General features: G+C 36.6%; 1 protein-coding gene across 2 annotated transcripts in view; it reads right to left on the bottom strand.

The window, feature by feature from the left end:
• The window catches only part of GPC5 (glypican 5), a 1,663,234-nt gene that overhangs the window by 1,043,578 nt on the left and 594,654 nt on the right, over nt 1-25,002 (bottom strand). For both annotated transcript variants that reach the window (XM_069601872.1, XM_069601871.1), the window contains one exon: nt 16,648-16,768. In XM_069601872.1, coding sequence (XP_069457973.1) covers nt 16,648-16,768 — 121 coding nt within the window. The remainder of the gene's footprint in view (nt 1-16,647; nt 16,769-25,002) is intronic.

The following is a 25,002-nucleotide window of genomic DNA, read 5'->3' as shown; positions in this document are numbered from 1 at the left end:
GACGGCCACTGAATTGTGAGCATTTGACCCTGAGAGCATCAGAGATTTCTAAGGGAGTTTTTTATGGACTAGAGTGGGAAGGTATATTATCACCCTTCTTATTTAACTTACATGCAGAGTATATCTTAAAATGGTGGGCTGGATGAAACAGAAGCTAGAATCGAGATTGCAGGGAGAAATATCAACAGTATTTCTGTTGATCTCCTTCAGAATGGACTGGTTGGATCTCCTTGCAGTCCCAGGGACTCTCAAGAGGCTTCTCCAACACCACACTTCAAAAGCATCAATTCTTCAGCGCTCAGCCTTCTTCGCAGTCCAGCTCTCACATCCATACATGACTACTGGAAAAACCATAGCCTTGACTAGATGGACCTTAGTCGGCAAAGTAATGTCTCTGCTTTTGAATATGCTATCTAGGTTGGAATCAGCTATACATAGATATACTATCCCCTCCCTCTGGAGCCTCCCTCCCACTACCTCCTCTGTTTTTATTTTTTAATTAATTTTTGATATTATAACCCTGAGTTATATCTTGGTAAAGGAGAATGGGTAACAATGTCTGAAATTCCAGGCATATAGGATTTGAAAAATCATTTCTAGAGTCCCCTGGGTGCCTGCTTCCTTCCAGAGGTTGCTTTCCTGATGTTGTCAACTTCAGAAACTCTTGCTCTAGCTTCACTTAAAATTCTCCTGACCTGCATTTGTACTATCATGAGGTTCCTTTGTAACTTTGAAATGTGCAACATGACCAACTGTTGGCTGCCACAACAAATAAACTTTGAGAATTCTTCACTCTGATCTACCATACTAAAACTTAATGCATGGTTACTTGCTTAATAGAAGGACAGTCTATCAATCTGATCACATTATAAACACAATTTTTTTTACTTCATGAAGTCATGTAAAATACTCCATATAAGCCCTTCTGCTTGATCCCCTGGGGGATATCATATAAAATTACAAAAAGTAGGTAGAGTAAAATGTTCATTAAAGTCGTTTACAACAACTAGTGTCTCTGAGTGAAACAGGTGTTTAGAGACTAGTTTTGCCAGAGATACAGTCAGGGAGAAAGTGACTGACATGCAGTGAGAAGTATTGGGAACAACCAAAGTATTTTGTTGTTTTTTTCTTGTTAAGACTGTCTGTTTATCAGGTTATGTTTCTTAAACACAGTGGAGTTATCAGTCAATTTATCTTGACAATTCCATAACAGACAGATTGAGAATACACAGATATGTGTGTACATACATATGAATACACAATCTCACATACAAAATCAGTTGCACAGAGTTTATTTCACTCATATGGATCTATTTGTTGAGTTTGCTAGGACTATGTGCTAGGAGGAATATTGTTCCAGATACTTCAAGAACATCTCTTGGACATTTCCATACTCCTGTCCATTAAGGTATTTTCTTAAAGGAAAAGAAATAATTATTAGTAAAGCATGCAATTTCCCAAAGACTTCACTTCCATCTTTGCATCGCAGTGATAAATTTCATGGCTTAGGAGGAATAGTCTAAGATGTCTATACTAGTTTCCTTATACTATAAGGTTGAGTATCTTGTTTTGTTAAGCAAATTTTCAGTATGGAATAGAAGAAACAGAAAATAATATATTACGTTTGGAAACACTGGTACTCTATTAACATAACCTCAGTATATAAGTAGTACTTTCTAGATTGAAAATGGAACTGAGTCCAACTCTAAAATTATCTATGTTTTTCCTAAGATACAAAAATTCTAGCACTGTTGGTAATTGCTAAGGCGAATAGGTTGCAATCATTCTAATTACCTATATTTCTGCCTTCTTACATGTTTTGTAGATAGACATCATGTGTCAATATCAGAATAGCATATTGTTATTAAATGTTAATGCATAGTTCTAAATTTTGTATCATTTCTAGAAAAGCAAACTTACTGATAATAAATTGTATTTACAGAGAACTCTTATCAGCTTTAATGAATTAAGAAATCTAGCCTATTAAGACTTCAAGAAGTGATTATTTAAATGATTTAATTATAGCACATGTTTTTCTACTGATAATTTTACTAATTATGTCTTAATAAACCAATCCTAACAAAATAATTAAAGTCCAAATGTTTAACATGAAAATCCAATCTCATTTTCAGTTCAAATAAGTATTTCAAACATAATTTATTTACTTGTAATTTACTCTGATTTGTGTAGCTCATTAAAATAAATCAATATCTGACTTAGACCTAAATTCTATCATTCAAGTATTTTGCTCTCATAATACTAACAATCACACAAAACACTAAAAGTATTGAGAAATATTTTTCACATGATTTAAGTTATGCCTTTCCTGATCTAATACATTTAAGTATACAGTTTTCAGGTTTGTACAAGAAGAAAGTTCATAAGAATATAATCAGAGTGAAAATATGTAGCACCATGAATATGAAAAGTGAAAGTGAAGTCCACCGAGTTGTGTTTGACTTTTTGGGAACCCATGGTCCATAGCCTATCAGGCTCCTCCGTTTATGAGATTTTCCAGGCAAGAGTGCTGGAGTGAATTGCCATTTTTTTCTCCAGGGGATCTTCCTGATCCCGGGATGGAACCTAAGTCTCCCGCATTGCGGGCAGACGCTTTACCGTCTGAGCCACCAGGGAAGCCCAATGAATGTGAAGAAGAGTTCAAATAGGAGTTTTGCATTGTGCTATATTTGCTGCTGCTGCTGCTGCTGCTAAGTGGCCTCAGTCCTGTCCGACTTTGTGCAACACCATAGACGGCAGCCCACTAGGCTAACCCGTCCCTGGGATTCTCTAGGCAAGAACACTGGAGTGGGTTGCCATTTCCTTCTCCAATGCATGAAAGTGAAAACTGAAAGTGAAGTCGCTCAGTCGTGTCTGACTCTTCCCGACCCCATGGACTGCAGCCTACCAGGCTCCTCTGTCCATGGGATTTTCCAGGCAAGAGTACTGGAGTGGGGTGCCATCGCCTTCTCTAGGCAAAGCCTATTCAAACAAGTAAAAACATTAGATGTTCGAGGGCAATTGTTCACTCTCACTCCCAGCTCCATCCCTGGCAGAGAGGTTGCTGGTGGAGAGGGTTATAGCTCTCACTTCGGTCTTTGCTATGTAACTTTGGTTTGGCCAAAGATTTATCTTAGAAAATCTACTGCAGCTAAAGGCTAGTATGCTTTTGCATAGATGGGTTTGAAGTCCTGACTTCTGTCATAGTATTAACATGCTTCCAGTTCTCTGATCAGAGGAGGATGACCAACATGTGCAACAGATCTGAACTCAAGCACGTCCCAGCTCAACCCAATGTAGATCGGCTGAATCGCAGCTGACCGCAATACGTGAACAAGAAAAAATGCTTACTAACATATTTCTCTACGTTTTACATGGTTTTTAAACAGAGAATAGTTGACTTCTTCAAAGGCATCATTGTCCAACATTTCTGTTATTCAATCATCACATCTATTATGTGCACATCATATTTTAAAAATAAGTTATAACTATATTCTAACTGAAGTAAGTGGTACCACAGTATTTTGTGAAATATCTTCTCCTTCATTTCATATTCAACCTCAATTGAATGCCTTCTACATTCCTGGAACTGGGATAAATTCTCTGAAGCTAGATCAGAAATCTCACAAAATGAACTTCTTTATCCTTTTTATTATAGCAATATTTTGCTACAAGTAGGTAGAATCTTATTCAATTTTATATATCTACTACTTAGGAAATCTCCTGATCCATAGTACAGCCTCAATAATATTTGTTGAATGAAGTAAAGAAATATGGTCAGACATCCTTCCCTTACTTGATCAGCAGCAGACTAGATCTAAAGTGCAACACACATTGTTTCTCATCAACATTCTCATTTAAATCATTTTGTGTGCTCCCTGTATCTATTACTGTACCTAACTCCTGGGACTACTAAACCACACTGTTCAGTGAATAAATGAGTCAACAAATGAGTAAGAACGATATTAAAAAGTTAGTATTTGATCATTAGGAACATTCACTTTTCTGTTCCATTTAAATTTTACATGTAGTGATCAATTTAACTATGAATTCCATTCATTCATTCAACAGATATTGAAATTCTTATGTTTGCATGCTCTATTCTAGACACAATGAGTAAATACAAGTCTGGCCCATGATATAATGGAGATGGTAGTTAAAAGGTATCACAAGCAGCATTAAATGGAAAATACTTTGAATATTTTCCCTTGTTACAAACTCAAGAAATGAAGCTACATGTTGAGATGCAATATTTTTTAAGATTGGGTTAAAAGATGATGCTATAATGAATTAGCAAAGAAACATGAAAATTTTTCTAATTGTGAGAATATTTGTAAAATAGACATTGAAAATAAGTTTTATAATAAGGTTATTGCATCCTTGGATGACATAATAATTTTGCTACTCATTTTTTATCAATGAAATAACACAGTACACAGTCAAAACATAGATACTTCACAATTAAAATGTATAAATAACTCATTTTGATATTATTGAAGTATGTTTTACACTTTTTAAAAAATGGGAAATTATAAAATTTAAACTTCATATAAATTTTAATGGGTGCAAATCAAATATTTTAAAATCTTTAAGAATTAGGTCTCATTTCAAGATCTATTACATGCCTCAAGAACATTTATTTTCTAGAAATTTTAACTACTCTTCTGATAATGTGATTCTTTCACAAAAATCTTAAGAGGATTTTCTTATCATTAAATTAAAAATCAATGTGCACAATAGGAAGTCACTAGGATATAGTAAATTTAGCAACTATCTTGGTTTGTTATACATATCTAAAAAATTCAAATTACTCTTTTGTAATTAAAAGCTGACAAGCTCAATTGCTTTTATAAGATAAAAAGAAAAGGAGCGTTAAAGGAAGTTAAATTAGATTTTACCATCTGTTTAATGAGTTTCAGGGTTGGCTTGATAATATATTTCCAGATATAAAATTTCAAAATGATTATTTTCAGAAATAGTAAATGATCTGCCTTGTATAAAGGTATATAAGTACCTCTTCAAACTCTACTATAAAATTCATGATTTGTTTTATTTCTAATGAAACCAATTTTCTACCACATCAATGCTAAACACATAACAGAGGCAGAATTTACATTCATAGGACTTATCACATTTCTTAAGGTTGTTACAATTCATATTCTAATTTTATCATTTTATCATAGGACTTTTACTTAGCCTAGTTTTTAATGAATCTTTATACAGTATTTATTTCACTTCTTTAATATTCCTGTGTCTAAGAAACTTTCCCATTGATTCCCTGTGACCATTTTCCTCTCATAAGTCAGCCTACTTTCAAGGTGCATTCACTGCTTCAAAACTATAACGGGTTCTGTAAAGTAATTAGCTTCCAATGAAAATAAATGAATTTAAATAAATAAATAAAATGGAAAAAAATAAAACTATAGGGGGCCATCTGGTTAAGGTGCTTCCCTAGTGGCTCAGACGGTAAAGCGTCTGCCTGCAGTGTGGGAGACCTGGGTTCGATCTCTGGGTCAGGAAGATCCCCTGGAGAAGGAAATGGCAACCCACTCCAGTATTCATGGAGAATCCCATGGACAGAGGAGCCTGGCGGGCTACAGTAGTCCATGGGGTCTCATAGAGTCAGACACGACTGAGCGACTTCACTTTCACTTTCTGGTTAAGGACCACTTACCTGCAAGATATATCTAGAAACATTCTGCTCTGCCAAATTACATCTTCAAAATACATTCATAAAATGACATTCAAGTGATTATAGACTACATTTATTGAGTCTGCAAAGCATTATGGCCCATAATATGCCTGCTGAAAGCTATGCATGAGCCAATCATTTGGCAAAGGAGTGCTACCAAAGATCATTAGGTGGGTTCATTTTGCATGCCAGACTTAGGGGGTATTGGGAGTCAAGTTGTGACATTTGCTAGGAGAGGACAGTACATGACCCAGAAAACTGTGAATAACAAGAAGAGCAAGGCTGGGTTGTTTGATTGGGAAGCTTTATGAACGACTATAACCCCAGCTAACCAGAAGTCAATGAGTGGTAAAACTATGAACCTGAATTAATATCCAGAAAAAAGCTAGAGGAGGAGTTTCTCAGCAATACTTAATCAGAGCAAATATACTGGCCAATTTCAAACTTAAAGATTAGTCAAGTTTGCTAGATATGGTTCAAAACACTAAAATCAGTGAATAGGAAGACAAACTTTAAGGTCAGAAATAATGAGTGGGCTAACCAAGATATTTTGGGTACAGAAAATGGGCACAGAGAAAAAGAGGTCACTGTGGATATAATCAATACCCTGGTTGTTGATTTTTTTATTTTTAATATCTCTTTTCTAAAGTGCTCTTGTAAGTCAGTTTCAGAGTGCCAAGAAGAATGTAGGAACATGTTTCTTCACTGGGGAAACTGAGACATCATGAATGACTATCAGATACAGAAAAAAGAGATGCAGTTTTTCCCAAGTAAAAGGGTTTTTCTTAAAAATAAAAGAGAGAGAGAATGGAAGACTTAGAAGTAAGAAGGAACCTGGGATATTGAAAGAATTGAAACAGTGAGGAGTATAGGGAGAGTAGATATAAGAACAGTGTAAAAAGAGGAGGATCAAGTTTGAGATATAAAAGACCAAATGTTGCAGTTCCACAAAAAACATGATACAAAGTTTTTCTTTTTTTTAAATTATATTTATAATGGTCAGGATAATATATATATTTAGTTAAAAATGAGTAGTACCAAATGTCTATTAAAATTAAAAAAAATATATTCCTACACCCAAAGCACTTTATATACCATGTTTCCTGCCTGTGGGTAGTAATAATCAACCCAACTGATTGTTCTAGCATTAACCTTACATGTCTAAACCTTTATTCAATAGGTAACGTTTCTGTTTCTTACTATCATCTTAGCAATAATTGTTGATTTTCTGTTATACCAATATACCTCACTTACTTCCCTGGTGGCTCAGGTGGTAAAGCGTCTGTCTACAATGCAGGAAACCAGGGTTCAATCCCTGGGTCGGGAAGATCCTCTGGAGAAAGAAACGGCCCACTCCAGTACTATTGCCTGGAAAATCCCATGGACAGAGGAGCTTGGTAGGCTACAGTCCATGGGGTCGCAAAGAGTTGGACACGACTGAGCGACTTCACTTCACTTCCTTTTCCCCATCCAATTAACTTATTAATTTTAGCAAAGTTGTGATTACAGTAATAGTTGTATCTACAAATATTCAGTTTAGGAAAACAGTGTACTATGATTATATATCTTTTCATGAAAACGTTTTGGCTTTCCTATAATCTACAATTGCCATTTGCTTGCATGCTCAGTTGCTTCAGTCATGTCCGACTCTTTGCGACCCCACGGACCACAGGCAACCAGTCGATTCTGAAGGAGATCAACCCTGGGATTTCTTTGGAAGGAATGATGCTAAAGCTGAAACTCCAGTACTTTGGCCACCTCATGCGAAGAGTTGACTCATTGGAAAAGACTTTGATGCTGGGAGGGATTGGGGGCAGGAGGAGAAGGGGACGAACGAGGATGAGATGGGTGGATGGCATCACGGACTCAATGGATGTGTCTGAGTGAACTCCGGGAGATGGTGATGAACAGGGAGGCCTGGCGTGCTGCGATTCATGGGGTCGCAAAGAGTCGGACATGACTGAGCGACTGAACTGAACTGAACTGAACTGCTACTGTTAAGTTGCTTCAGTCCTGTCCGACTCTGTGCGACCCCCACCAGGCTCCCCCGTCCCTGGGATTCTCCAAGCAAGAACACTGGAGTGTGCTGCCATTTCCTTCTCCAATGCATGAAAGAGAAAAGTGAAAGTGAAGTCGCTCAGTCATGTGCCACTCTTACCCACCCCATGGACTGCAGCCTACCAGGCTCCTCCGTCCATGGATTTTCCAGGCAAGAGTACTGGAGTGGGGTGCCATTGCCTTCTCCGATAATTGCCATAGGATCTATCCATTTGCAGACTTTGCCTTGTATCTATCTAATTTTTTTCTCAAATGCTCTAGCAAATCTGCCAAATACATTTCCCCCCCACCCCTTACCCATAAATTCCAACACATTGCTTCAAGTGAGTCATTCTTTTTTTCTTTCTGGCTTGCAAAATTTCCTCCCATAGTCATCCTTTTCCCTAATCTGATGTATTCAACGTCATGTTTCCTGGACCCCGTATCTTCTCATTTCTTAATTACTGTTTGCCAAAGCTTTAAAAAGAAGGTATACAAATTTGTGTATTTTTACTTATCGGTAAAACTTTCTAATATACCCTTATACTTGATTGCTATTTCAACTACGTATAGAATTTCAGGTCAGAAATCATTTGTCCCATAATTTGAAGGTATTGCTTTTCTATTTGCTTTTAGTATTCCTACCAATAAGAAATTATGGATCTGATCCCCTTTCTTTGCATGGATTTGTATGTATTTTGTTCAGTTGTTTTCTTCCACTGGAAGATTTTAGTATCTTCTTTTCAATATTCATAAATTTCATAATTATTTTTGTATGTGTGTATATGTTCATTTATTGTAATGGTTGCTTGGTGGATTCAATCTGGAATCATAACTTTTCATTTCTGGAAAAAATGGTTTATTATTTAAATGATAAATTCCTTCTCTGTATTAGTTTGGTTCTTTTCTAAGAAATTCTTATTATAAGGATCTCCTAGAGTAAAATTTTAACATATCATCATTTTACTACTCTATTTCCTTCTCTCTTTTTTGTGTCATTATTTTACAGAATATTTCTTCAACTTTAAAACCCATATATTAAATTGTAAATTTTTACATATTCTTAATTTCCAGAAGCTTTTTCTTATTCTTTTATTAAGTTTTTAGAAGCAATGTATTATTGTTTTAAGGATACAATTTATTTATGAATTTTTTGGAGGATATTCATATAGCTTTTTGGACTTCGCAATTGGCACTAGTGGTAAAGAATCTGCCCACCAATGTCTCCAGGAGACGCAGAAAACATGGGTTTGATCCCGGGGCTGGAAAGATCCCTTGGAGAAGAAAATGGCAACCCACTCCAGTATTCTTGCCTGGAAAATCCCATAGACAGAGAAGCCTGGTGGGCTACAGTCCACAGGGTTACAAAGAGTCAGACATGACTGAACACACATACATCCATATAGCTTTTGTGTATTTGCTTCTTCCTATTTTGTCTGTATTTTCTCATTTCTTTTTTGTTAGTATTATGCTTTAGCATGTTTCTTCATACTTTTCTTCAGTGCACCAGTGATCCTTAATTGTCCACTGATATTGGGCATTAGAAACTACCCGGAAATTATTGTGTATATATATATATAAGCTATAATAGAGGATTTCACCAGCAATGGGTGTAGACCCAATTGGTATATGGAATTATTTGCCCTCGAATTGATCAGTTTCTTCAAAGAAGAGTTATCTAATTTTCTACATGAGTGGTTTGTACTTGCATGCTGCTGCTGCAGCTAAGTCACTTCAGTCGTGTCCGACTCTATGCGACCCCATAGATGACAGCCCACTAGGCTCCTCTGTCCCTGGGATTCTCCAGGCAAGAATACTGGAGTGGGTTGCCATTTCCTTCTCCAGTGCATGAAAGTGAAAAGTGAAAGTGAAGTCTCTCAGTCGTGCCCAACTCTTAGCGACCCCATGGACTACAGCCTTCCAGGCTCCTCTGTCCATGGGATTTTCCAGGCAAGAATGCTGGAGTGGGGTGCCATTGCCTTCTCCACTTGCATGCTAGCATTCTGCAAATAAGCTGGTCAGTTTGTGACTTTTCACTTAGTTCCTCTGTTTCCTGTCTTGTGATTCACTCTGCTCTGTATGCTGGCAGCAGTTATAAGCCAAGAATCATCCTATTAGAGTTTTTCCCCAGAAAATACACCTCCAGACTGCAAGGGGGGAAAAGGAGTTATTTCTACTTTTTGAATATTACAAATAATGCTATCAACATCTGCATACAAAATTTTGTGTAAACATAGGCTTTCTTTTCCCCTGGATGTGTACATAGCAGTGGGATTTCTGAGCATATAGTAAGTCTATGTTTAATCTTCGGGAGAACTACCTACTTTTCAAAGTAGTTGCAAAATTTTACATTCCACCAACAATGTTTGAGGGCTCCACTTTCTTCACATCCTGCATTTGTTATTTGTTTTTTTGATATAAATCAAAATTATTTTGAGACAAAGATACCAATAAAGTGACTATCAGCATACACCTAGTGCCTACAAGAGCTGGAATTTAGTCATATGCCTTGTGATAACTCAAAAGTCATGTTCTTTAGCACCTAGCTATACTGTGGCAAGTGAATTTTATTGAACTAAAAAAAAATTATTTTTAGTTTTTTAAAGTTGCTGAATGGATAGTTACATCTACTAATTGTCAAATATTACTTTTCTTACTTATAAATGAGAACTATTTATAATATAAAGCTATAGAAATCTGATTTCAGTGAGAGATGGCTACAATCTCATTTTGTGAAACAAGCCATACTTAACAATACATTTTAAACAGAAAGATTAAATATTTTAATCCACAAATGGCTGTTGTTTGTTCTAATCACCTAAATAAAAAGTATAAAAGTTTGTCCGAAATTTTTTCAATATGTTTGACAAATAAAACCTGGCAAATAAATGGCTTAAATCTTACTAGGTAATGATGATGTACCAGCATCAGAGTAAATACAAAGTCAAAATTTTACCCAACACAAAACAGCTACATACTCTTTAAATGATAATATATAAATTACAAATGGCCAATCCAAATCCCATTACTTTCAAAAAGATATTTTAAACTTGCATTTCTAGTTGATTTTACAGTAATTGAAAAGTTTGGTTTTATGCTGACAATTGATTTTTTTAATGAAATGGCCAATAGTGAAGTGAGTGCATTATACTAAACACTTCAGAAAGCAACCTTCCATTGACTTTACTCAGACCAAACAAATTGCTAAATTAGATAACCGTTCAAAATTATTCAGTGCATTTCAAATGTTTTCTGCTGAACCGAAAGTTAAATGGGCTTTGGTCACTACTGCATTGCTAATACAAAATCAAGAAGTGACTATCCTTCTGAAATATTAATACAGTGAGCCTGGGGACATGACATTGGTGTGTAGCAGAGATCAGGAGGAAGGAGTCAGGGTGCTGTAGTGATTATCTGAGCAAGGAAGGAAGTTGGTACAAATGAAAGAAGTTCACAGTCAGCTGACACTTTGTGGTCAAATAGTTTCTAATTAGAAACTGACCAACTGGCTCTTTGTAGCAGTGATAAGGAGATCCAACCAGTCCATTCTGAAGGAGATCAACCCTGGGATTTCTTTGGAAGGAATGATGCGAAAGCTGAAATTCCAGTACTTTGGCCACCTCATGCGAAGAGTTGACTCATTGGAAAAGACTTTGATGCTGGGAGGGATTGGGGGCAGGAGGAGAAGGGGACGACAGAGGATGAGATGGCTGGATGATGGACGTGAATCTGAGTGAACTCCGGGAGTTGGTGATGGACAGGGAGGCCTGGCATGCTGCAATTCATGGGGTCGCAAAGAGTCGGACACAACTGAGTAACTGAACTGAACTGAACTGAACTGAAGTTATTAACAGGAAAAGGTTTCCTAAAAGCGTCTTATAGTAGGTGATTTAATGAAAAAAGTTTAGACAGTTTTCAGGATTCAGAAATTTTGAGACACTAATATATTTTTTAAATCCTGTGTCATTATTTTTTGTATTTATAAATGCTAACCTTATCCATTGAGATCTCAATTAGAATTTCATCATAGCCTATCATAGCTCTAAAGTTACTATTTATCATACTGGTATCCTAGGAAAATATTTGAAATAAAAGCAAAGAGGCAACTTAGCAGTCTTTTCCCACATAAAAGTCTCTCATCTCTGCTTGAACCCAGCAGGTCATGATTACTGAAATATATATTATAAAATATCTACATATTTTGTAACTTTAAACAAATGGTTATGATCATTGCTTTTCTCACATTTAAAAATCAAATTTATTTTGTACAGGAAGACAGTTTTCTAAAGAAGTTATAGTCTCTCTATAAAAATGAATATTTAATAGAAACCAATAGTAACTTATATGTATTGGAATTGTTCAAAGAAATAAAATATTACTTAAACCTACTACTTTTAGCAACACTGTAACATTGGTTTTGCAATAAAAGATTTATAGAAAATTACTATGATATTACTTTTTATGTTTCATGTTGAAAGCAGGTAAAGTAGCTTCTAAGCAATGGGTCATTATCGTTCACAGCTAACAGTGCTTAGCAGTTAGGATTTTAACCATTGACATCATTTTCTTTGAAAAATAATTGATGTTATTTAATGCTTATAGATAAATTGGGGCATAACTATGACTTTTTTGCTGACAACATTTCCTAAACGTAGTCAATATGAACAAGAAGTTTCAGAATAAGTTTGCTGCTGCTGCTAAGTCGCTTCAGTCATGTCCGACTCTGTGTGACCCCATAGATGGCAGCCCACCAGATTCCCCCGTCTCTGGGATTCTCCAGGCAAGAACACTGGAGTGGGTTGCCATTTCCTTCTCCAATGCATGAAAGTGAAAACTGAAAGGGAAATCGCTCAGTCATTTCCGACTCTTCGCGACCCCATGGACTGCAGCCTACCAGGCTCCTCCGTCCATGGAATTTTCCAGGCAAGAGTACTGGAGTGGGGTGCCATTGCCTTCAGGAAAAAGTCTGAATTAAAACATTCATATATTTATTCTCTCAGATGTTCTAAGAGGAATCAAGTGCTATTTCCAATCTATTGTGTTCATGTGCTTGGTTGTGCCGGACTCTTTGCGACCCCATGGACTGTAGCCTGCCAGGCTCCTATGTCCGTGGGATTTTCCCAGGCAAGAACACTGGAGTGAGTTGCCAATTCCTTCTCCAGGGGATCTTCCCAAACCAGGGATCAAAACTGCATCTCCATGTCTCCAGCATTGGCAGGAGGATTCTTTACCACTAGGGCCACCTGGGAAGCCCTTCCAAACTATTATCAAAAGGCAGTTTAAGCTGCTGCAAGCATCTGAAGAAAGTTTATGTTAATCTTTCATAATTCCTACCTTTAGACAATTCCTCACTGGAAGGTTAATGGCTAAATTATATTTATTGCAGGTAGTTTTCAAAAGCGAAAGCAATGCCCACTTTACATAGTGACTGTGGAATGTAGGAAACCGTCAGATATTCCCTCTGAGGGTTTGTATGGTGGCTTGTCTAGTAAAAGATGCCAGAATCACAGATGAAGGAAAACCAGGATTGACTGCCTTCTTGTCTCCGAGGTCTTGTTTCCAATTCAGAAGAATCTTCAGAGGCACTGAGTGGACTTTGAAGGGCTTGAGATAGTCCCTGAGGACCAAGCTATAACCCAGACTATTCATTTATATTGAATTTTCTTTCAATTTTTTTCTTGGCAGGAATTAAACATAGGGCTTATTCTAATCAATTAAATAATATTAAGTCTGTTTTTGCTACAACCTTTCTCTAGGAAAACTTGGAAAATTTTATAAGCTATTTTCTAATTAAAAATATTCATTTTGGCCATTCTTAGAGTACTCTCAGGTGATGAACTCAGGGTAACATTTCTAAAATGCTGCTACTTTGGTCCCTAGAGCACCATACTATTTCCTAACACTGATGTATGGTCGCTGCCAGGATCTCACATATACCCTCAATATGTAGGGGAAGCTGACACATACACTTTGCTTCACATATAAATTCCTATAATTTTCAAGGAGAAAAATTTAGCAAGATTTATCAAAGTACCTAAAATTATTAATGAAAGGACTCTTGGTTAAAATACCCAGAAATTAATCGCAAAAGAAAAAAGTTGTGAAAAGATTTATATCTAGCAGATATTCCTCTTATTAGGAGTCTTTGGACTATTAGGAGTCTCTGGAATGGGTGAATTTAACTCAGATGACCATTATATCTACTACTGCGGGCAAGATTGCAGACAGATTCTTTACCAGCCGAGCCACAAAAAGTTAATATTACTAGATACCTTGTCTGTCTAAGATCAACTCTGTAAGTATCTACAAGGCACCACATACATTTAAATAAATGATTTCTCCATTTGAAGATTTTCACAGCATACATTTTTCATAGCATTCTGCTGTTTTATATTCTCCTCTAATGGTTTTGATGTAAATTCTAACAGGACAATAGCAACCTCATACAGTCTCATGACTTAAATAGTATCTGTATAGTGACATTCCCAAATGTGCACTTTCAGTCCTGGGAACATCAAAGAACCCTGGGTACACCTCTGGAAAGTCTAACAGGCATCTCAAATTTAAGAGAACCATTCATGACCAACCAAACCCAACAACCAAACCCCAGACCTCCTCCACTTCAAGAATTCCTTTTTTTCACTGAATGATAGTATTACCTCACCAAACTTATTTATCATCCTTATCCTCTCTTTCCTTTGCTCCAATTTCCAATTCATCAACAATTCCTGATAATTCCACTCACCATAAATTCATCCAAATCCATCCATTTCTCATATTATTCACTCTTTTTATTCTAGTCCCAATCACCATGATTTTCTGCCAATGTTCTTTTCTTTTTCTATTCTTGCTCCTCAGGGTCAATTTTTCCATTGTAAAGCCAAAATTATCTTTATAAAACATAAATTGCACCATCTTCTGCCTAAAGCCTTTATTTTTTTTAATTTTCTTTTTATTTTATTTTTTTCCCTTACAGTGATATAGTTTTTTTTTAATTTTAAAATCTTTAATTCTTACATGCGTTCCCAAACATGAACCCCTCTCCCACCTCCCTCCCCATAACATCTCTCTATGGTTTCCTTTCCTACTTAGAAGAAATCTGAAATGCCCTACCAAAGCCTATCAGATTCCCCTTAGTTTAATTCATGTTCTTTTTTCCCCTGTACTTGTTTTGCTTCAGTGACATGGTTCTCTGTTTGTCCTCTGAATACAATTAACCTACTCCTGCCCCAAGTCCCTGAATGTATTAGTTCCTCTGTGTCAAATACAGTTTTCCCAAATTTTCTTTTGATTTCTTCTTCCTTTCCAGTGACTCCTTGCCACTCAGTTTCAACCCAGCAGTATCCTCCCCACCCTCGGAGAGGCCTCCACTAGCTCTCTTTCAGGTGCCTTTCTGACCTCATCCTGCTCTGTTTTCTTGATTTGTCTCTATTTTTAGTTACAGACACTGCATTTTATTTTTTTCTCAGAATATAAACCTGACAAGAGCAGGGTTGTGTCTGCTTTGTTTGCTCATGTACCTCAATGCCTTGTGTAGAACCAGGTCTATGGTGGGAACTCAGTAAATATTCATTAAATACTTGGCATAAATTGATTAAGACATTTACAAAGTGGTTTTTTTCAAAGGAAAATCCCTATCTACTTGTTTAATGACTCTAAGTGCAGAGATTACAGTGTGGAAAATGGTAGACCAAGAAGAAAGGTGTTTGAGGGCTAATATATTAAGAAAAATTTTGCTAAACATATACTTAGATATGCAAAAAAGGACAAGAGGAATAATTGTTTATCCCTATGATGAGAGATGGCATTTTTATAGTACTATTAATAAATTCATTTAATATCTATAATGATTTTTAAAAAATGAACTACCAAGCACAAATAAGTGATCACCTAAATCTACAGATTAGATTTTTAAATATGTTCCTATTTCTACTCCCTCCATTGTCCCATACTTAGTCCCAAATTAATAAATTCTCACTTCCAGAAGATGATTTTCCGAACATTTTCAAACCTGATCCTGTGGTGGATCCTGTTAACTGCACTGGATATTACAACTCCCCCTGCCAGGACGCTCACATATGACCAGCAGTCAGAAGTCCAGCAAAAACAAAATTTCTCCTGATCTTTTCAGGAGGGAACATGTCCTAAGACATTAAAGGTGGCTATTGTAGCAAACTCTGTACAAAATATTACTTTCTGCTATCTTCTGTAAAAATCTAAACTTCAATCATATCATCCTAGTATAGACTTTAAAAAGACAGATCTCAAAGGTAGCATTTTATTTGATATCTCATAACTCTAGAAGAAAACTTAGGCATGAATAATTGGAGATCTGCATACTAATATAAAGATGAAAGAATGGGACTCAATTTAACATGAGGGCTAAAAAAAAAAGTGGAATTATTTCCTGCTGCCACTTTGAAAATGATATGGTTTTGAAAGTTATGAATCAAGAAGGGGCAAATGTTACGCCAAATGGGCAACATATCAGTAAAACCTCCTGTGAAGAACTTTTAATAAACCCTATATTTTGAGAATCTATTTATTTCTTTGTGAATATGTCTTCTTTAATCTGTGTACTCATTTTTGTACAGCAGCTCCATTCTTATTACCTACAACAGGATTTCCCATCTTTTTTCTACCATATTTGTTAGGGATGAAGCTTATCCTGAGAGTCTCATTATTTATTGAAATCCTGAAGCTAAGTTCTCTTTCTACAGATACATAACTATCTGTTAAAATACTGCTGCACACTACATATGAAAATCACTCAGCCAAGTATTTCCAAAACTCTAGACACAAATAATTTCTTCCAATATTGAACTTCAGATAGGATTATCACATAGGATTTACAGATTGATCACATCCATCACTCATTCTGTATAATTCAGAATAAAAATACATAGAACATCAGCACTTACCTGAATAACATGCCTCAGTTTATCAATAATCTGATTTATCACAGGATCGGTTCCTTTGACTTTGACTTCGGGATTTCCAGATTGGGCTTTGATTCCATTTCCAACGACACGCTGAGTATAGCTACCAAAGTGAAAAGTGAAAGACACGTGACTTAATAATGTGGTCACAGTATTCTCTGCCACAAATTTTTGAACAGATTTGGGTTCAGAATTTTACTCCTTTAAGAATGTATAATATATTTTTTCTTGGAATTAAACCTGGCACAGCTGCAATGTTTATTTTCCTGGTAAAAACTTAGCATGCAAATAGAGACTATTTTATTGTTATCCTCTCAAAAGACCCAACCAAAAACTGGGTTTTTAATGCTACTTACCAATATGCTAGAAAAAGTTAATAGACATCCTAATCTTTTACAATTCCTTGCTGAATTATACATATTCTGAATCCATATTATCTGGGCACTTTATTTCATTTTATACAGCATTTAGATGAATCTCAAGTTATTTTACATATTGGACTACAAAATATATATATATGTGTGCGTGTGTGTGTGTGTGAGAGAGAGAGAGGATATATAAATATATATATATATATTCCTATATATACCTACATACATACGCATGGGCTTCCCAGGTGGTATTAGTAGTAGAAAACCCTCATGCCAATTCAGGAGACATAAGAGATATGGGTTTGATCCACTAAAGGGTCAGGAAGGTCCCCTGGAGGAGAGCATGGCAACCCACTCCAGTATTCTTGCCTGGAGAATCCCATGGACAGAGGAGCCTAGAAGGCTACAGTCCATAGGGTCGCATAGAATCAACATGACCAAAGTGACCTAGCATGCACACACACACACATATATACACACACACACATTTATATTGTTGTTGTTCAGTTGCTAAGTAATATCTGACTCTTTGCAACTCCATGGACTATAGCACTCCAGGCTTCCCTGTCCTTCACTGTCTCCCGGAGTTTGCTCAAACTCATGTCCACTGAGTCAGTGATGCCATTCAACCATCTCATCCTCTGTCGCCGCCTTCTTCTGCCCTCAATCTTTCCCAGCATCAGGGTATTTTCCTGTGAGTTGGCTCCTTGCAACACGTGGCCAAAATATTGGTGCTTCAGCTTCAGCATATATATGTGTATATTTGTGTATGTGTGTGTGTATATATTTATATATATACTTACATATAGTTGAAATATGTCAACTTATTATTCATGCAAATATTTAATCTAAGTGTCCCTTCCTATATTCCAGTCCTTTGCTACATGACTGGGATTATAAGAAGGTATAAGACTCAATTTGTCTTCTCACAGTGTTCATTGTATACCTGGGAATATAATATATTAATTAACTTGTTCATTCATGCATTCATTCATTACATTTCATTATTTTTAAAAGTTTTAATTCAAATTCCAATAATATAACTTATCCTCATTTTCCTGACAGTGTGGTGTAGCATAAAGACAAGTAAACAGCTAAAGTACAGCACTAAGAATGAAAGAGATGTTCAGTATGTCACAGGATTAGATAGAAGGAAAAGTACATGCCTGGCGAGAGGTAAGGATAACACAAGTAGAAAACATTGAACGTATGAAGAAGGACATTTGGACCAAGACACTCAGGGAAATACTAAAGGAGAAATTATATCTTGAGTTAGTCCTTGGAGTATTAGGGGAAAAGATAGGTCTCAGATGATGTAGTTAATGTGAACTCCAGGGCAAACAATGACCTCCCAGCAGGGGAAATGGAAAGAGAAGAATATCTAGGCTTTTATTTACAAAGGGAGAGAAAAAATGGGAGAGAGTATGATGTGGGGGACATGCCCTGAAGATTCCATCCCCTCTATGCTTAAGACTCTCCTCTGAGTAATATGTCGCTTACATTAAAGTATCATAATAAAGTGGCCTCAGAGACTTTTCAGGAAGCATTTTCACATATTTGTAAAGTAATGGGCTTTCTCTATATTTGAATAGAGTGTCACAATTATCCATGTGCACCCTCTGAATTTTCTACAGCAATGGAAAGTCTTTGAAAAGATAAAAGTAGGTTCCACTGTTGAGAATATAGCCAAATAAAAGGAGTTTCAAAGAATACTCAGTTATTTGCAAGATAATGCAAACTCAATGATCAATTTTCAAAAATAATCACAAATCTGGTCCTTCCTATGATAATAAATGATGGAATTCTTTGATATGGATAACATCAATTGGATATGACAAGAATAAAACTATTAATAAATCTTTTTATTTTTAAAACAACCTTGAATCCATTTCTTTATGCCGAAATAGGTTTACAGTTAGGTAATTCAGTATAAATTAGGCACTTGGCAATATCCAATAACAAATAGTAGAGGGAAAACAATTATGCATATGTTATTAATATCTACTAATGGTAATGCTCTTTAGTTAGGAAGAATCAAGTAAACCATAAAGGGAAAGTGAAAGTGAAGTCGTGTCCAAGTATTTGCGACCCCATGGACTGTAGCCTATCATGCTCCTCAGTCCATGGAATTTTCCAGGCAAGAGTACTGGAGTGGGTTGCCATTTCCTTCTCTAGGGGATCTCCCCGACCCAGGGATCGAACCTGGGTCTCCTGCATTGCGGGCAGACGCTTTACCGTCTGAGCCACCTTAATGTCTTGGTAGCACTGTTATATTTTCCTTTCAAATATTTCAAACTGATTGTGCATGTGGGTCTTTCATTAGTGTTTCATTTATTAATAATCATATTGAATAAAATGAATAAATAACAAAATCAATGCACATCTATGATTCCAGGCATTGTCTTAATGACTTCCTTTAGAGTCTGTCAGTTTATCTCCATGATAATCATTTATTGTAGCCATGAGATCGTGCCTCATAAACCTCAAAGTATAGGAAGTATCATTGACTAGGCTACCTGCTACTTTGCTCTGAAATCTATTTTTTTCTCTTCTCCAACCAATGACTGAGTGCAGCAGAGGTCCTAATACAAACCCATTGCTGGAAGACAAGGGATTCCTTTGATGGCCTGTGTTGGCTCAGGATTCCCTGAGCCCTTGCTGACCATTTCTTAGCCTGCACATCATGCCAGAAAGCTTCCACTCAACCTTCCTTTTGTCTCTCTTTCACTCTAGGTCACACTTGCTTCGTGGCCAACAGCTCTTTCAGCCTTACTCAGATTCCTCTCCAATTTCTCTCAAAGGCATTTCCCTAATAAAATCCCTCTTGTGTTTAGTTCTCCTTTGGTATCTGCTTCTTGGAGGACCTAGACGAATACACCATATAATATTTGTACTATAATTATCCCCATGCTATAGATTGGGGAATCTAAGATATGAATAGGTTAAGCAACTTTCCCAAAACAGCACTGTTGGTTAAGTATACAGCAAGGATATGAACCCAGGGATGTGAGCTCTAAATACAATTGCTCAATAATTATGAATGTAAACTCCTGAAACCAACTAATACAAATTAGAGATATAATCAGCTTGGTGCAAAGTATTTTTTTTAGTTGTTTTATTTTGATTTTTTACTGTTAACTACAGCCTTTCAAAGGCTTAACTGCTTATAATTAAAAGAGAAAATATTATTTTCTTCAAAAGTCTCTTCAAAGAACAGCTGCCTATCACTGTAAAGAGTTGAAGTAACAGTTGCTGTCAGGGTGAGAACAAACTAATAGACTACAAGGTTGCCTTAAGATATTGCTATGTTTCTCTTGAAATACAGACATATTGTCATAATGGAAATTGAGACTTCCCTCAATTTTAAATAAACACTTCTTTGATTCACATCTTGCTTCATTTATAAATCATGAAACTTTCTTTTAACATTAAATATGAGGTTTCACATTAGTGTAAAGACTTGATTATTTTTATTTTTAATTTTCATAGTTAATAACCTAGATTAAACTTATCAGAATTACAATTAATCAAGAATCTTTTTTCAAGCTAGTATATTATTGAATAGTTTGGGATCACTATTATTATATATTATGTAAAGAAGACAAAAGTACTGAAAAGAAGGGCATTTAATATACCTCAAGTTAAGCATGCATGAATAAAATTAGGCATTCTTTTCTATCTATTAAGGCTAAGAAGAACAACAATGCCATAGTAATATGTACACACCAGAATGATTTACATGAAAAGAGATGACACTAAGCATTGGCATGGATGGGGGGTGGGGTGGTGGTGGGGTGGGGGAGGGTGGGGGGAGGATCAATTAGAACCCTCTCTCTTTGAGGATGGGAGCTTAAACTGATATAAACCACTATCTGACATGTATCTGGGTATATACTTAACCAGAAAGGTACAACAATGTTCAGAGAAGTACTATGCAGAATAGCCCCCAATAGGACACAACCCAAATATTCATAAACATTGCATGAGAAAATAAATGGTTGAATATTTACATAATAGCATACTATTGATATATAGCAGTGAGAATGAGTTACAACTATACTCCAAATTTTATAAGCTAAATAAGAAATGAAAGAAGCAATATATGGAATATACTCTATGATTCCATTCATTAAAAGTTTAAAAATTAATCAATGATATTCCAAATCACCATAAGTGTTACTCTAAGAGATAGTGCACAAAAGGTTGAAGGGGTTACTGGAGTTCTAGCAATGTGTTTCTTGATTTGGATCCTAATTAAACAAGAGAGCTCATTTTGTATATTAAAAAGAAAAAGAAAGGACATGAAATGCACAGGGCTTCTCAGATGGCACTAGTGGTAAAGAACCCACCTGCCAATGTAACAGACACAGGAGATGTGTTCAATCCCTGTGCCAGGTATATCCTGCGGAGGAGGGCACTGCAACCCACTCCAGTAGTCCTGCCTGGGAAATCCCATGGAACATGGACGGAGGATCATGGCGGGCTACAGTCCATGAGGTTGCAAAGAGTCGGACACAACTATTATTTGGTTACATTGGCTTCACTTTATGCATGTATTTTCAACCTAAACAAAACATTTATGCTGAAAACTTCTTGTGCTCTTTTTCCTAATATGTATACAACTGACAAATTTGCATTGAACAATGTATAAAAAAAGATCAACATAGGCATTTCTTCACATGGGCTAAATGGTTTTGTCATCACTAAATGACTAATTTAGGCTGCTAGTTCAACATAAAAACTCCCTGCGAACTTTAATTTGCATGCAAAAAATACAGTTACTAAATCAAATCAAAGTTTTTCCAACAAAGACTTCTTATTTGAGTTTGTAACAAATCATTAATCACTCTTTTTTCCTCCTAATTTTACAAGTAATGGATAAAACATTTCAAGGCTCCCTACAGAGGCTTCTTGACTTGAAAAATTACTCACATTTTAGTGAAAAGGAGGGAATAAAATACACACAAAAACGAGGCAAGTATTTTCTGAAGGAAGTAATAGACCCACCATTTGTGCCTGTTTCTTTGGAGCAGGTCTGGGAATGTATGGCAGCAGTTTAATAATACTCACTCCACAAGCAGGATTGGTTTCTCACTAACATGGAGAAAAGGCAAGTACAGATACATTTACATTCTATAAAAATGTTTTAAAATGTTGATGGACAAGATTCCATTTCTCTTTCTATTCAACAGGTGAAATATTAAAAGGAAGCGCTAACGCACCTACATCCAGGACAGTGAAGCCTGGCATGCTGCAGTCCATGGGGTCACAAAGAGCTGGACTTGACTTAGCCAGGGAACAACAACAGATACATCTACATGCAGTGTGTCATTAGGAAGTCATTTCTCCTCACTTTACTAACATTTCTCACTTGAAACATGACATGCCCCATGACATTAATTTCATTTTATTGAGAGTACAATATAATTTGTTTCAGATTCACATAAAAAGTATGATACTTTTCATGTGTACTTCCACCATTTCAGGTGGAAAATATATAAAATCTGACCTTGTAATTCTTTGCAAACTATTTAAAGTGGTCCGACACAGAATCTTTTTCTAACTTCACTGGGACAAGATACAAAAATACAATCACTGACAAGAGATGAGGAAAACACCTGATCAGGGGGTTTCTCTTTTTACCATTATTGCCATCTTTGTTAGAGGTTTAAGACCAAGAATGGGAACCATGTTTTTGATGGTGGTGGTAGGCAGTAACAGTAGCAGTAGTATCAAGAGATGTTTTGTTTATTGCTTTTGTGTCTGTCTTGGTTCAGTTGAGTTGAGTTCACTTCCGTTCAGTTACTCAGTCGTGTCTGACTCTTTGAGACCCCATGGAACGCAGCACGCCAGGCATCCCTGTCCATCACCAACTCCCGGAGTTCACCCAAACCCATGTGATTGAGTCAGTGATGCCATCCAACCATTTCTTCCTATGTCGTCCCTCTTCCTATCTTCAATCTTTCCCAGCATCAGGGTCTTTTCAAATGAGTCAACTCTTTGCATCAGGTAGCCAAAGTATTGGAGTTTCAGATTCAACATCCATCCTTCCAATGAATATTCAGGACTGATTTCCTTTAGGATGGACTGGTTGGATCTCCTTGCAGTCCAAGGGACTCTCAAGAGTCTTCTCCAACACCGCAGTTCAAAAGCATCAATTCTTTGGCGCTCAGCCTTCTTCACATTCCAACTCGCACATCCATACATGACTACTGAAAAAACCATAGCCTTGACTAGACAGACCTTTGTTGGCAAAGTAACGTCTCCGCTTTTTAATATGCTCTCCAGGTTGGTCATAACTTTCCTTCCAAGGAGTAAGCGTCTTTTAATTTTGTGGCTGCAACCAACATCTGCAGTGATTTTGGAGCCCAAAATAATAAAGTCTGACACATTTCCACTGTTTCCCCATCTATTTGCATGAAGTGATGGGACTGGATACCATGATCTTAGTTTTCTGAATGTTGAGCTTTAAGCCAACTTTTTCACTCTCCTCTTTCACTTTCACCAAGAGGCTCTTTAGTTCTTCTTCACTTTCTGCCATAAGGGTGGTGTCATCTGCCTATCTGAGGTTACTGATATTTCTCCTGGCAATCCTGACTCCAGCTTGTGCTTCCACTAGCCCAGCATTTCTCATGATGTACTCTGCATAGAAGTTAAATAAGCAGGGTGACAATATACAGCCTTGACGTACTCCTTTTCCTATGTGGAACCAGTCTGTTGTTCCATGTCCAGTTCTAACTGTTGCTTCCTGACCTGCATATAGGTTTCTCAAGAGGCAGGTCAGGTGGTCTGGTATTCCCATCTCTTTCAGAATTTTCCACAGTTTATTGTGATCCGCACAGTCAAAGGCTTTGAAATAGTCAATAAAGCAAAAATAGATGTTTTTCTGGGACTCTCTTGCTTTTTTCATGATCCAGCAGATGTTGGCAATTTGATCTCTGGTTCCTCTGCCTTTTCTAAAACCAGCTGTTCTGAACATCTGGAAGTTCATGGTTCACACACTGCTGAAGCCTGGCTTAGAGAATTTTGAGCATTACTTTACTAGCATGTGAGATGAGTGCAACTGTGCGATAGTTTGAGCATTCTTTGGCATTACCTTTCTTTGGGATTGGAATGAAAACTGACCTTTTCCAGCCCTGTGGCCACTGCTGAGTTTTCCAAATTTGTTGGCATATTGAGTGCAGCACTTTCACAGCATCATCTTTCGGGATTTCAAATAGCTCAACTGGAATTCCATCACCTCCACTAGCTTTGATCATAGTGATGCTTTCTAAGGTCCACTTGACTTCACATTCCAGGATGTCTGGCTCTAGGTGAGTGATCACAGCATTGTGATTATCTGGGCCATGAAGCTCTTTTTTGTACAGTTCTTCTGTGTATTCTTGCTACCTGTTCTTAGTATCTCCTGCTTCTGTTAGGCCTCTACCATTTCTGTCCTTTATTGAGCCCATGTTTGCATGAAATGTTCCCTTGGTATCTCTAATTTTCTTGAAGATATCTCTAGTCTTTCCCATTCTGTTCTTTTCCTCTATATCTTTGCATTGATCACTGAGGAAGGCTTTCTTATCTCTCCTTTCTATTCTTTGGAACTCTATATTCAAACGTCTTGGTTAGGTAATTATATATTAAAATTCATTCCATTTCCAGAGTTTTGATTTCAGGAGGTGTCTTTTACTCTGGTAGATTCACTGCTATTTCTGGTTTAAAGGTCCAGGAAGCACATTGTAGGTATTCTTCAGTGAATCTCTTCTTCAAGAATCAGTTTTTCTTTTAGAACACTTCTGGGCCTCCCTTTTTGGTACTGATAGCAAATGTGAAATAAGTACTAATGATCTGTTTTTTGCAACTTTTTCTCAAATAACTGGGTGACACGATGCTGCTGCTGAATGTCGTTTTGTGCACATGCAGTTTCTATACAGCCCTTCTCCTTGACAGTGAAGGTCTTGTCTTAATCTTTAAACTCTCA

Source organism: Ovis canadensis, chromosome 10 (assembly GCF_042477335.2).
Source record: "Ovis canadensis isolate MfBH-ARS-UI-01 breed Bighorn chromosome 10, ARS-UI_OviCan_v2, whole genome shotgun sequence".
NCBI lineage: Eukaryota > Metazoa > Chordata > Mammalia > Artiodactyla > Bovidae > Ovis > Ovis canadensis.
The sequence above is the reverse complement of the archived record's forward strand: the minus strand, read 5'-3'. Positions and strand labels throughout refer to the sequence as shown.